The sequence below is a fragment of the Pipistrellus kuhlii genome, unplaced genomic scaffold (genome assembly GCF_014108245.1).
Source record: "Pipistrellus kuhlii isolate mPipKuh1 unplaced genomic scaffold, mPipKuh1.p scaffold_m20_p_5, whole genome shotgun sequence".
Taxonomy (NCBI): Eukaryota; Metazoa; Chordata; class Mammalia; order Chiroptera; family Vespertilionidae; genus Pipistrellus; species Pipistrellus kuhlii.
The window spans coordinates 16,639,769-16,654,431 of record NW_023425551.1 but is presented as its reverse complement, the minus strand read 5'-3'; the positions used below and the strand labels follow the sequence as shown (position 1 = coordinate 16,654,431).

The 14,663-nt window shown below is 41.8% G+C and overlaps 1 protein-coding gene and 3 non-coding genes across 4 annotated transcripts; all 4 read right to left on the bottom strand.

Annotated features, from left to right (window-relative positions):
• Window positions 1-9,892: 9,892 nt before the first annotated feature.
• RPS12 (ribosomal protein S12) lies at window positions 9,893-13,027 on the bottom strand. Its single transcript, XM_036415384.1, has 6 exons — window positions 12,918-13,027; window positions 12,729-12,779; window positions 12,456-12,572; window positions 10,785-10,887; window positions 10,311-10,412; window positions 9,893-9,982 (listed from the first exon to the last, which is right to left on the bottom strand). The coding sequence occupies exons 2-6, from the start codon at window positions 12,740-12,742 to the stop codon at window positions 9,920-9,922; spliced, it is 399 nt and encodes a 132-aa protein (XP_036271277.1). The 5' UTR covers window positions 12,743-12,779; window positions 12,918-13,027; the 3' UTR covers window positions 9,893-9,919.
• On the bottom strand, window positions 10,096-10,224 carry LOC118706243. Its single transcript, XR_004983961.1, has one exon. It is a non-coding gene; the product is annotated as a small nucleolar RNA SNORA33 (small nucleolar RNA).
• Window positions 10,493-10,568, bottom strand: LOC118706256. The gene has a single exon (XR_004983971.1). It is a non-coding gene; the product is annotated as a small nucleolar RNA SNORD100 (small nucleolar RNA).
• LOC118706219 lies at window positions 12,159-12,231 on the bottom strand. The gene has a single exon (XR_004983943.1). It is a non-coding gene; the product is annotated as a small nucleolar RNA SNORD101 (small nucleolar RNA).
• Window positions 13,028-14,663: the final 1,636 nt, after the last annotated feature.

Here is a 14,663-nt window from a genome sequence, read left to right as displayed (position 1 = left end):
AAAATGTGGGAATCAAATGAGATAATTTCTCGGATCCTTCCATCTGAAAAATTCAGATTCTAACTGCAAGCAGAGTCTGCAATGGGAAAAATCTTAGCATAAACTCCTAGCTAAATTCTTTCTAGACTACAAAAAGAGCAACTTCTCCAGAAATATAAGAAGAGACCAGGAAGATCACATTTAGGCCAGCCTACATAGTTACTTCTAGAAAATGATACAACCAGTAATGATAATAGAGGTTAGGCACTGAATCTCTGAAAATAATTTACTACAATTGTCATTAATAATTACTTTGGGTGACAGTATTAAAGAATATACCTGTATCATTATGTAGAATACTATAATAGTTTTAGTTCCCTAAATTTTGTATCATTTAGCAATAAGCTAATTTTGGGAATTGCTCATGGTAACTATTATAGAAAGACTAGAGGCCCAGTGAATGAAATTTGTGCACCAGTGGGGTCCCTAGGCCTAGCTGGCTATAGAAGCATGAGTGTCTGGCATGGAAGCAAAGGTCCCAACTGATCTCTGGGCCCTAGGCAACACTTGGGCCCCCCCTCCCCCAGGCACTCGCGCACCCACCCCTCTCAGTTATTGGGTCCCACCCAGCTCCCTCAGTGCCGGCAGCCAGGTGGCGGCCCTGCCCCACCACTGTTGCTGGTCACCTTTTGCAAAATGATCAGTGGGGCAATCAGGACCCACTCACACCCACCTTGGCCTGGCGCCACCCAAGCCCACTCACCAGCTCCACCATCCCTCTGCCATCCTGCTCTCGTTGGGGCCCATCAGGGCCATCAGCACCACATCGTTGATTCCCTCCATGTTCCACATCACCCCCTGGTGGTCACCACACATCGTAGCAAGCAGTCAAATTCCCAATCAAACTCCCAGTTGAGGGGACAATTTGCATATTAGGCTTTTATTATATAGGATACTCCTTTTTATACACTAAATAGTCTCTCTCTCCCTCTCTTTTTTTTTTTTTTAAGATTTTTGGAGACAGAAGAAGGGATAGAGAGAAAAACATCAATCAGCTGCCTACTGCCCACATCCTAGGCATGTGCCCTAACCAGGAATTGAATTGGCAACCTTTTATTGCACAGGACAACACCCAACACACTGGAGAGGGCAACAGTCACAAATAGAGCCTAGATTTACATGACATCCCCTTCTTGGTGGACCTTCTTCAAAGAAAGGTCTAAAATCAAACATGAAGATTGCTTGAGATGGTAAAATGTTAGGATATAAGAAACATCTATTATTTCTTTGCACAGTGGTTTAACTCTCTTTATCAAGATAAAGGGCAGAAATCAAGGAATCATAAAATTGAACAGTGCTAAAAGCAAGATTTCACATGCTCTTCCACTCAACACTACCTGTGGGATTTGTTTTCGTTTATATCTTACTATACTTTAGAGAATTTTTGCTTGGTTGTGTTTTCCAATTTAGATAAAGCACTATACATGTTATTAAATGTTTTTGTTTTTTCTTAAATAAGAGTTTTCATCTATCATCCAAACTGGCTGTTCATTTCCAAATTTGACTGCCTTACCAGGAAGACACTGTTAAACAGTACAGGTAGACTGAAATTTATCTTGCTGCTGAGAAAATTCTTCATCACTTAAGTACCAGTATGGGGACTGGCAATGATTATGAACACTTTCACTTCAGTAAATGCTATTCCAGTTAAGATTGCTGTCTATGATCACCTGGGAAAACAACTCCTGGAGTTCTATCCAAATGCAGTAAAAGTAGAACCAGTCATCCCATATTCAGCTCATTTATACTTACCTTCAATTAAGGACTTAAAATACTACATTTTGCTGACCTTGCAACATTAAAGGTGAATGCTGATATTTTCTTTTTGCTTTGACTGAAGAAAATATCCAATCAACAAGTAAAAAATCCTTTATGCTCATTTACAATAACCGAAACATATATTTCTCTCCCTTTCTTCTTCTTTCTCGTTCCCTTTTTTCCAGTGTCTCTCCCTCTCTCTCCCTTTTTCTGTCTCCTTTCCCTCTCTTCTTCTCTCTGCCCTTCTCCCCAGAAATACTGCTTGCTTTTAAAATGTTACCTCCATTTGCCACAAATAATTTACTTTCAAATTGTCATTATGCTAGAGGGCGCTGGGACCACTGGCCAGGCAGGTTTCTGCATCATCAAAGGTCCCGTTGTTGGCCACTGCTCTGACTGCACCATACAAGTTTCTTTGAAGACTGGCTCATTCCCTTTTTTTATTTTTACTACCACCCAACAGGATAGTTTCAAAGTATAACTGAATGTTAGCTAACCTTACATCTGTCCTGCATTCTGTTACCTAGCACTCCAGATGGCAGCAATGCAACCTGGAATGCTTTGAGTAAGACTCACTTCATGTGACCACAGTAGGCAAAAATAAAGGTAAGAAGGAGTATGCCTTTCAGCCTTGAACACAGTTAGTTAAAAATCTATAATTTAATATCATTTTCTTTCCCACATAGGGCTCTGAATTCCACGTCTGCACTTCAGCATCGTTATCATTCTCACGTCTATTTTAGAATAAAATTTCTAAACTTTTTATGTGACTGAAATTTGGAACATAAATTTCTGAACTGGGTGGTTTTATTTCTAAATGCTGGTTATGGATGTGGTAGAAAAGGGTTCAATTTCTTCTTTAAAGTTATACATCTACTCCGTTCTGAAATAATGGCATAATTGAATCGCTTTATGATCCACACATGGGTAAATATCTCCCAGTAAGACATAACATGCATCCATTTAGCAAAGCATCTGCTGACCCCTGAAAGCCAACAAGTATATCCAGCATCAAATCTAAAAGACAGGGCTTTAAATTTGTAGCATTTTTATGTTAATATTTTATTTTCCCCTGACGGATCTCGTATTTATTTTTTTTATGTGCATTTTGCTCCTTTTAACCTGGTGGCAGCACTGTGAAATATCACAGGCTTTTTACTCAGTATTTTCCTCTAACAAGCCAACCAGGTACAAACAGGATTTTTATATTCGTTTGTAAATTTTTGTTGAGGGCAGTTGAAAGAAGGAAAAATAAAAAGACAAAAACTACATTTGTGTAAGCTTTAATTCACATCACTCATACAATGCTGTGCTGTTGGCATGTGTCTCGATAAAGAGGCTTCAAAAAGAAATTATTGCAGTGTAAAAATAGTTTCCCTGAACTCACGTGCTTTTTACTATTCCCAGGTCTCAGAGTGGCTTTTAACATTATTTTTTCAGACTCTTAGAGCTGTGTACCCCATATTGTGATAGGATATGTTTCTCTGCCCTGCTCCCCAGAGTGGTGATGGAGTGCAGGGAAGTTAAGACAGCTTGGCACCATTCTAGTCTGAAAGAGGCCCGACTTGAGTTCACTTTTGTTGCCAGAAAAAAAGGAATATGAGAAATTAAAGTGTCAAAAGACACTGAGAAGTTTATGCTAGAGAAGAAAGCCTGAAAATTAACCAGATAGAGATGATAGATAGATAGATGATAGATAGATAGATAGATAGATAGATAGATAGATAGATAGATAGATAGCAAGGTCAAATTTATTGATGCAACCAAATATTCGCGTGCCTACCACACCAAGCTAGGCATCAGAGATACATCATGGAGCTACCCCGTGGACATGATAATCTCCAAAGCACATCTGTTGCCCTGATATTCTCTCAATTATGCCCCTTTGCTAAAATAGGCCTGCTCTGACACCTTTTGATCTTCAGGTAGCTCCAAATTTTCAACACAGTGGAAGAGAAAGAGGCCCAGCAAAAACATACACTCCACTGTACATATCAAAACCTTATCTTCCAGGAATACGTCAGCTTCTGTTTCCTAGTTGTATATACAGTAACTGCATTACCTCAGCTGACAACTTCCCAAAGCATATGATACAAGGATCTCCCCCGTAAGGGATGGTGGATTCTTCAGTATCAAGGCATAAAGCAAACGCAACCTGAAATACCATAGTAAACTAAAGCCCAACTATCTTTAAAGAGTGGGAGGAGAATCTTCTCCTAAGGGAGCCTGCTGTAGCCTCTTCCTCTTCTTTTTTTCAACCCTTTTTAATGACAGGCTGACTCCATCTTGCTTTTTTATGAGAAATAATCACAATCAAGGACAGTGACCTTAGGATATCTCAATAAGGGAGTTTTTATATTTTTCCCCTGATTATTGATATGGTCAGATTTATTTTATTTTTTGTTAACTCTCACCCGAGGATATTTTTTCGTTGATTTTTAGGGAGAGTGGAAAGGAGAGGAAAAGACAGAAACATTGATGTGAGAGAAATACATCAATTGGTTGCCTCCTGCATGAACCTGACCAGGGCCTGGGCTGGGGAGAAGCCTGCAATCAAGGTACCTGCCCTTGACTAGAATTGAACCCAGGACCCTTTGGTCTGCAGGCCGATGTTCAATCCACTGAGCCAAACCAGCTAGGGCAATAAGGGAGCTTTTAAACTGGGGCTAGTTTGATGGAAAAACAATGTTCTAAAAATATATCCAGAGACACAGAAGCATTGGACACGGGGAGTGAGGGCATGTGCTGGGGGAGAGGAGCGGGGAGAGGAGTGGCTGGGGAGAGGTCCATGAGGAAAAAAGGAGACATGGGTAATATTTTAAACGATAAATAATTTAAATTAAAAATAATGAAAAAAAAAGAAAAACAATGTTCTGCTTGGAAGACATGCTAGAGAATTAGAATGGGTTTTCTCCTTTTATCCATTAAAAGAGTAGAAGCGCAGGGTTCTGAATTATTTTTCAGGAAGAAAAAATGTAAGACTGTGAGACAGAGAGAGAAGCAGAATTCAGAATATTGTGTTTCATTATTAAAAAGCAATACATGCATAACATAGAAAAATTAGAAAATACAAAGAATCAAAGAAAAGAAAAAAAATATTTGTGTCACTGAGTTATACATACCATTATTACCTTGGTGTACACCACTCTATCCGTGTTCTTTCAAAATCAAATCATGTTGTACAACCTTTTTGTTAGCTGATTATATCTTTTTTAAAGGTTAAAGCATTTATTTTTGTTCTTTAGGGCAAAATGGAGCTAAGCAATGTCAGAAAAATCGGGTAAATCTGTGAGATTTTTTTACTACCTCCACTGCTTATCTCAGCTCCTGTTTTCCACTGATAGGTCCCTCACAGGGACCAGCTTTTTACTGCCCTCTGCTGGTTAGGTCTGAATTCAGCTGTCTTTTACAATTTAATTTTACTACACAAATTCACTTGTCCACACAACATCAAATTTTAAAATACTTTTACATTAATGGTACTAAAAATGAAATTCAATGATATCCTGTAGCATAATTTAATTTCTTTAATTTAAAATGTTTTCTTATAACAAAAGCAATACATTTTGATTCAAGGAGAAAAACAAGAAAAAGTACAGCAAAATACCCACCTTTCCAGAAACAACCTTAAAACCTGATGTGGCCCTGGCCAGTGTGGCTCAGTTAGTCGGGTATTGTCCTGTGCACCAAAAAGTTGCTGTTTTGATTCCTAGTCAGGGCACATGCCCAGATTGTGGCTTGATCTTCGGTAGGAGGCAGGCAGGAGGCAGTGACTGATGTAAGCTCTCACATCAATGTTTCTCTCTCTCTCCCTTCCTCTAAAAACCAATAAAAATATTTAAAAAACAAAAACCCGATGCGTATCTTTCCAACTATTCTGACAGCATTCACCTTTATATTCCTTTATTTTTTAAATAAAACATGGTCTTATTGTACATGTTATGAATATTACTTTTAAAAGATTTATATTAACAAACGTCCTTCTACACTGTCCACTTTTATGGTGCTATAATATCCCATTATGTACCTGTACCACATTTTACATATTCTCCTTTAACCAACAAAAGTTTCACTTACAGCTATAACCAGTCTTTCGCCTGTAATTAGTAATAAATGTGTTCTCTTAAGTAAAGGCATTCTGAATCAATGCTTTGCAATTTTCCTCTCCTTTTACCAAAAAATGCAAGGTAACAGAACCTCTTGGGTTGGCAGGACAGAATGGTCACCAGGGCCTCCATCTTTATATTTCACAACTCAGTTGAGTCCATACAGAAAGATGAAACTTGAAAGAGCCTGAGTTTCTACCCATAAAAGCGCTTCTCTGCACATTCTCTTCCCAAAGCCAATTTGCTGCAGAAACCAAAACAGGAATGCAAATGGGGTGAGGAAGATGGCCAGCGAATGTGGAGCAAAGGAAAAAGGTAGAGGAATACTCTTAAGGATGCTTCATGCTCTCTAAGTCAGAATTTGGAAAAACACCCCTTTAAGCGTAGGTAAAGAATCCTTAGGGTCACTCTCCTCCCAGGTTTCCAAGCCTTACAAAACAAAAGCCAGATTGTGATTAGGCTCTGTTTTAGATAAAAAGCTGGCCAAAACATCTGGCTTGTGCACTCTGGTGTGACTGAGTGTTGGCCCGTGGACCAAGAGCCTGGGTTGCCAGCTCAATCCCCAGTAGATGCATGCAGGAGGCAGTTGACCAATATTTCCGTCATCAATGTTCCTCTTTCCCTTCTTCTTCTCTAAAAATCAATAAAAACATTAAAAAAGAAAACTAGCTTGCAATGAAAAAAGTTTCATTTTAGGTGTGCTTAGTACGCTATTTGAAGTGTAACCCATGTTTTTATTAAGTACTAATGACTAATTTTGCCTGCAGAGCTCAAGTCCTGGTCTTTCTGATGTGTCAATACAAGCAAGTCTAAAGGAGCCATTTTTGCAACAGGCTCAGATGACATTTTTTAGAAGTTTGTTTTTTTTTTAATTACAGTTTACATTTATTATTATTTTGTATTAGTTTCAGGTTTACAAAGTGGTACCCAGATGTTTCAAGTACTCTTCTGGTACCATAGTTACAATATTATTGACTATGTTCTCTATGATGTACTTTACTTCTCCATGACTATTTTGTGACTATCAGTTTGTACTTAATCCCTCACCTTTCTCATCCAGTCCCCCAAAGCTATAAATTTTTAATTAAGGTAATGTGTAATGGCTTTTTTTAAAACAATGGTACTTACTGCACACTTAATAGACTACAGTATTGTGTAAACGTAACTATAATACTATATGCACTAGGAAACCAAATATTCATGTGATTTGCTTTTTCTGCGGTGGTCTTGAACCGAACTGCTGTATGTCTGAGATACACCTGTATTTATGAGGTGCAAGTCCCATATAGCATCGCCCTCTGTAAGATTCATCTTTGGCTTCCATGACACTCCTGCCCCTAACACTTGGCCACCACCAAGTCAGACTTCACCCAACAGGTTCTCCATGGAAGAAAGGGAAAGCCTAACAGCCTTTCTCTTGGGTACCTCCTTAGGCCAGCCATGTTGCCTCCATTGTTCTTGCAGGAATGTATTACTGCCAAGTTCTGGTCTTCTGGCTTGTGATTGAGCAGAGGATCCTGGCTGGGAAGACAATGCCTACAACTCTCAGCCATCAGGCTAGCCTGCCCCATCCTTAGCCCAGAAGCAGTGAAAGTTGTGATCTTATTTCTCCTCTTTGGCTAAATATCCTTCCCTCCTGAGGATCAAGAGGCATTACAAGCATGCTAGTGCTCAACATATTCCTTGAGCCCAATTCTATGTATTCATCCAAAAGGGAGTAAGGGGAGAAACCAGGCTCCATTTTAGAGGTTAGTCAGACTAATACATATTTCTACACTCTTCTTGATTATAACCTCTGAACATTTAATGGTTCAGCTGCCTCAACAATCTAGTTGAAGATGGACAACTCGTTTTAAGACACCACTATTAATAGCCATTTTGTAAATTTTCTATGGGTGTCCTAGCTCGTTTTAAAGCATTAAAGTGGTTTACCAAGAGTACATATAATAGAAATCTCAAGGCAAAAAAATAAAATAAATTTAACCAATAGAAAATGGAGTATTTGGCTTGGAGCACAAGCCTCATTATCCATGGGAGTAAGAAAAGCATTACCAAGTTTTTGGCTATTTTATCTAATTTGGGGCATATGGGGATGCCTTCAACAAGATTTTAAGTGCACACAGCAACTGGTTTCATAAACCTATTTTCCCCCCAATAAAAAATGAAAACATTTGCTTCTGCTCTGGCGCTTCAGCTTGGATGGACTTGTGAATATTACCTATAGAAATCCTGACTATATATTTTAGCCAGACTTTGAAGGACAGGAACTGCCAGATAAAGAAAAGGGTCCTTTTAAGGGGAAGCAGGAGCCAACAGGTTAAGTCAGACAGGTGTGACAATGGAACAGTGTGGATGAATGGAGTGGCAATTTAGCATGAAAATCACCTGGGAAATTGTTGTATTATCTGGATTACAGTCAGCTAACATAAGAGTTGAGGGTGGCCAAGGCCTCTGGGCTTGGGAAATGAGAACACATATTGGATGTAAGCACTTGGTGCAACAACTATGTATATACTATGTTCAATAGCTTTCCTTGAACTAAAAAAAAAAAAAAAAAAAAAAAAAGTTTTTAAGAAGATAATCTCCCTTTTAAGACAAAGTTTGAGGTGCAAGTTGATATTGACAGAGCTGTCTAGTGCACACCATTAGTGCTGATCAAAGCCTAAACAAAGGACCACAGATGTGGACGTCACAGCAATCTAGAGTGGAAGCTACAGGACAATGTCCCAGGAAGGCTGTAGATAACCAGAACAGCCTGAACTCTTAACTATTACAATGGAAATGGACAGGGGAATGAAGATGAACATAGCAAAGACCAGTGTGAAGAAAATTTTAAATGCTGAGAGATTAGAAGGAAAGGGCTGTTTACTACCTATTGCATTTGACCGTTAAGAACTTGGTGACCGCCGAAACCGGTTTGGCTCAATGGATAGAGCGTCAGCTTGGGGACTGAAAGGTCCCGGGTTCGATTCCAGTCAAGGGCATGTACCTTGGTTGTGGGTGTGCAAGAGGCAGCTGATCGATGACTCTCTCATCCATGTTTCCAACTCTGTATCTCTCTCCCTTCCTCTCTGTAAAAAATCTATATTTAAAAAACATATATTAAAAAAAAATAGCTTTTTCCCTACCTAGCTTAAATTATGTCCTATAAAAAGTTTTACAACATATATGGTTCTTTTGCTATTAAATCAACAGCTCAATCTAGCTACAAACTCAAATGTTTGGATCAAATATTTATCATTTCTTCATACACTTAATGGTGGCACCTAAACCCAAACTATTCCATCTAAAGGAGCTAGCCATGTTTTATAAACATTAGTTCTAGAGCTTACATCTGAGGCCTCACCACCAGTGGTTATCCTGCCACGACAACCAGCCATTAGTGATATTACAGGTCAAAGCATTAAACCTGCAAATTCCCAAGATGCATTCAAAATCAAGCCTGGCTCCAGTTCAGCTGCATAACGTACAGTCTATCAGATTAGCCAACATGGGGAGATTCCAATTAACCCAATGTTAATTGAAGTCCATTGAAGCATTATTTAAATCAATGAGAATAGCCAACCTGACCTTTCCTAATGGGAATGTCTCTAAGCACCTCTGGACATGATATAATTTCTGGTGTCTCATGGTCTAAGTACAACCCTGCCCACCTCTTATTTTAATACACTCTGTCCAGCTGCAAGATTCTAATTTATAACACTAGACTGGCTTCACACTATTTCTCCAGGCTGTCCAACTCAGTCATGATAAATGACCCTCCCCCGCCTCTCCCAGGTATCCTGGTGATTACCAATTCACCGGTAGAACAGTGTTTGCTTAGATTGTTCCCCTTGAAGTTACTTAGGAAAGTAGGCTTTCATTTAAAAACCCAAGGAAACAAATAGTAAGCTTCCAGTTATTTTGCAACGATTACCTTTATCTTTTCCTTCACTAGCAAGGACCTTATTTTACTGCCTCCCCCCCTCCACACACACAAAAACCAGACATGATAAACAAAAGCCAAGTTTATTTGTTCATTTCTTGCATTTGAAGTACTCCTCGATGACATCCTTTGCCTGAGACTCTTTGCCATAGTCCTAAAAAAGTCATATGAGATTTTCATTTTAATAACTTAGAAATTTCAGCAAGCCATAAATACTATACTAAAACTTTAAAATTAGCTTATGTCTTATGAAAATTATTTAAAACTTCTTATTGCCATTTTCAGGGACCTTAATGACTTCAATGTCTTTAAGGCTCGTAACATGGCTTTACTATTGCCAGCTTTCTCTAAATTTCTGCACAACACGTTCAGGTATGCAGACTCATTGGCTGGCTTGCATTATGGTTTAATTTTTATTTTTTGTAAAAGGCAGAAAACATACTGTTAACCCAGCACAACCTTCATCCCAGATAATGACTTACCTTAACCACCACGCAACTGCAGCCAACCACTTTACGGGGTTTTCCCTCTCTGTCGATTTTACAGAGGCCTACCCATTCCCCTAGTTTCTTGTTGTCGTCAACCTATTTGGGGGAATTTTAAATATCACCACATTAGTAGGCGTTAATGCTGCTGTACTGACAATAAATCAAACCCAAAAGGTACTGTAGTCAGATAGGGTGACAGGCAGTTTCCTCACATCAATTCAGTAGAGGGAGCCAGTTGTCATCATGTACAGCACCAAGATCACCTACAGGTGTTGGTTTGTTCCACACCAACACCAAAATTAGCATTTAGTACTGCAGGAATAATAGCCAGCATTAAGCTGGACACCACAAAATTTGTTCTGGTGACAAAAACCACTACAGATAGTATGATTCCTAACATGTTGGTTCAATTTTCTTTGAGCAAAAAGTATCTCTTAACAGTTGTGATAAATCAGCCAGGTAACGTACCTTGATGAGGTTGATTTGGTGTTCAGCACAAAGAGCCTCCACCAACTTGACGTACATGGGCTCATCACAGTTGGATGCAAGTACACAAAGGTGGGCTTGGCGCCTGAAGTGCAAAACCCAACAATTAAAGCCAAAATTCAGATCTACATCCACTACAACTGCACTTTACAAGGGAGTTGTCTGCACTGGCTACGATGGCAAAACAAAAGCAGCACATGCACTGGTGTAACTGCTTTAGTTTGATGAGCCTGTTACAGGTTACACATATCCATTCAATTCCATCTATAGAAACCTCAAGTGTTCAGTAACCCCAAAAACTAGCAAATTTATGCAGGGGAACTGTTCACTAACCTGTGGTGAAAACAGAAACATACAGATGGCCAATAGACATATCAAAATATGCTCAAAATCAGTCACATCAGAGATGCAAATTAAAACCACAATAAGGTTACCACCTTACACCTGTCAGAAGGCTATCAGCAATAAATCAACAAGCAAGTGCTGGCGAGCATGTGGAGAAATGGGAACTCTCCTGCACTTAAAAAGGGAAATCTTACCCACCATGACTGCATAAGGCAGTCAATGACAAACACCATACAGATGTGACATCTAATGAATAAAGAAACCAGCATGGATACATGAAACAGACTGACAACTGTCAGTAGAGAGGAGACTGGGGTAGCAAGGATGAAGGAATTACTGTAAGCAAAGACAAACAAAATAACACACACAAAAACCCAGAAAACAGTATGGTGATTACCAGAGGGAAGAAGGGAGGTAGAAAAGGGTAAAGGGGGGAATAAATGGCAATGGAAGGAGACCTGGGGGGGAAGGGAGGTAACAACGGGACACAATACAATACATACAACATACAGATGCTGTATAGTATTGTATACCTGAAACTTAATAATCAATGTGATCCCAATAAATTCAAAAAAATTAAAACAAAAAACAAATACACAAAGACTGTTACACATAACAAACCAGATCAGAGTTGCTGCCTGTTGTTACTGGCCTAGACATTAACATCCTGCAGCGCGGCCAAGATACAAACAGTGCAGGGGACTCACACCAAGACCAGACAAGTACTTCCAACAATTGTCTCCACTTGTTATTTGACGGACTTAAATACTCCCTCCCGTCTTAGAGACGTTTATATTCTCCAATAGCTAACACATGCAGTTTTGTCAGTAACCAGCCCTGACACTAAACTGAATAAATGTAATTCTACATTCACGTTTCTGAAACGACTTCCTTTACTACAAGTCCAGATGCAACCAACGTGCAGGCCTCATTAAAGGGGGTTAACTTTGCAAGCCGCCACCTGCAAGTTCCTATCTGCCCTAGGACGTGACATGCGCCCCACAACTACAGATTTGTCAGACTGTTACGTTTCACTCATCAAAGGAGTGAAGGGGTATCCGACAATTGAAGTCATCATTCAAAACTGTAGTTTTCCTTTGCGAACCACGTGTCCATCCCCATTCCAAACACAGAAACCCACAGGCTAAGTGGGCCACGTAAATCTGAGCTGATACCTTTTCCTAGGTTTCCTGTGGAGCGGATGCCATTGAGAACTTTTGTGCTAACACCGTGAACTCCACGCTCTCTTCCCTCGGCTGCGGTTTTGTTCCAGTTCCAAACCCACAGTATTGAGACCGACACACGTACTTGTCTAAGGCTTTGGCGGCTTCGCGGATTCCGCGCGCGAGGCCGTCGTGGATGAGGGCGGTCTTCAGCACCTCTTGCAAAGCAGTGTTAACGTCCATTACACCTCCAGCAGCAATGCTGAAATGCAACAAACCAAAACGACCAGTAAACACCCCGCACCCCGCCTAACGCCTCGGACTCAGCACTCATCGGCCAGGCACGTTTAAGGCGCCAGGACGGACCCAGAGCCGGCACCCTGCGCCTGCCCGCACCACCTTCCCGGCCCCGACTCACCCTTCCTCGGCCATGGCGGTGGGTTATGGGTAGAGCCGAATCTTGAACGCACTGTAACACAAAATAAAAAAAAAAGGCAGCTATTAATTAAAGGATTAAGTTTGGGCCCTTGTACTTCTTCAAACCCAGAAAAAAAAAAAAAAGTCTAATTGTGCACCATAATCGCCAACCTCGCCTCCCTCAACTCACCCCAAGGCTCCGCCTCCGCGCAACTCCGCGGCGGCAGGGAAAGAGACTGTGCGCCCGCGCCTGACGGTATTTAAGGGCTGCCCAGGACCCCTGGGCGCAGGCGCAGTGCTCTCCCTGGAAGAGGTGCCTTTGGTGGTGCCGGGCCTGGAGCTAGGATGCTGCTACTTTGCCCATCGCTGGGACGCGAGACAGGCAGCGACGCGGGCAGCCTCACGCCGATCTTTCTCCCGCCGGGGCGTGGCCTGCGGAGGCCCAGAGAGCACATTCTACGGAGCGCGAGGAGGGCCAAGCGCGCATGTGGGAGACCCCCGATTCCCTGGCTCGCTCGGGCGCCAGTTTCACCCTCACCCCGTCACATTGTCACTGCTGCCCGCCCGCGCAGCCGTGCCTCCTTCCTTAGTGGGAACGCTCTCTGTTCGCCTGGAGGTCACTCTGAACGTCCGTGAATGTGTCGTTCTGTGAGTGATCGCCATCCGTGTGTGTGTGTGTGTGTGTGTGTGTGTGTGTGTGCGCGCGCGCGCGTGTGTTCCTGGCGCGAGCCGACACGTGTCCGCGCCTTCTAAGCACATGGCAGCCGCCACGCTCCCCGCCATCGTTAGCCAAGGGGAACCTTCAGCCGGGAGGCTGCTTCTGGCGGAAGGTTGCTCGGGAGGATGAGAGAAAAGGAAAGGTGTCTCAATGTCGTTGGTCCTACAGGAAGTTCTTCCTTCCTTCCTTCCTTCCTTCCTTCCTTCCTTCCTTCCTTCCTTCCTTCCTTCCTTCCTTCTTCCTACCTCCTTCCTTCCCTTCTTCCCTCCCTCCCTCCCTCCTTCCTTCTTTTCTTTTTTCCTCCTTTCCTTTCTTTCTTTTTTCGCTAAATTGTACCCTGAGCCCTTTACCCGGTGCAGACGGACTCAGTAGGTGCCTTTCAGACGCCCACAGGGTAGCAGGCGGGGGCGGGTCTGCAGTGACGGCGAGGAAGGCGGGGTCTGGGTCCTGCCTTCACTTCCCGGCCGGATCCGCGCGGCCGGGAGAGGAGTCCGCGGTCCCTAAACTCTGCCTTTCCCGGGCAGCAGCGGTTGGAATTTTGCAGAGACAAGCCATTCCCCATCCACATTTTCAGTGCAGATAACGTGAAAAGCAGGCTAATGTAATCAGTACAAGGCTTTTTTTGTTTGTTTGTTTGAAGCATTACAAATAATAGTACATGTGTCTCCTTTCCTCCCCCCTTTGACCTCCCCCCAGCCTCCCCTACCCCCTAGCATATGCCTTCACCTGCCCCTTCTCCCCCCCCAGTAGTTTTTTTTAATTTTTTTCCTTTTGTTTTAACTTCTCCTGACCCGTCGCCAAGCCAGTTGGCGTAGGTGCCAGCGCTGCTGACCAGGAACAGCGGACAGTACCTTTCGGCGTGTTCTGTGGTCAGTTTCTATCTTCTGGCAGCTCCTAATCTATTGAGACTCAAATATCATAGGCCTATGCCTTGACATTTCACCTTATAAATTTTCTATCAGTTGAAACCTCCCTTCTTAGAACTGGAGCTACATTTCTCTCTCTCTCTCTCTCTCTCTCTCTCTCTCTCTCCCTCTCTGTCTCTCTCTCTCTCTAATCCTACTTATGAAATAGGTTCTATTCCCAGAAATGAAGTTAAAGGACACTCTGGTGGCTTGAGACTTCTTTAATATAGATTATCCTACTTCATTTTTAAGATTACCGCTTCTCAATTTTAGATATAGCCAAAGGTGGAACAGAAGCCAATGGCTACAGTCA

What these genes read in the sequence shown, in the direction of transcription:
- RPS12 (XM_036415384.1), bottom strand. An exon ending in GCCGCCAAAGCCTTAGACAA is followed by an intron (nt 10,888 to 12,455) that starts GTACGTGTGTCG and finishes TTTGCACTTCAG; the next exon opens with GCGCCAAGCCCACCTTTGTG. An exon ending in GCAGTTGCGTGGTGGTTAAG is followed by an intron (nt 9,983 to 10,310) that starts GTAAGTCATTAT and finishes TGACTTTTTTAG; the next exon opens with GACTATGGCAAAGAGTCTCA.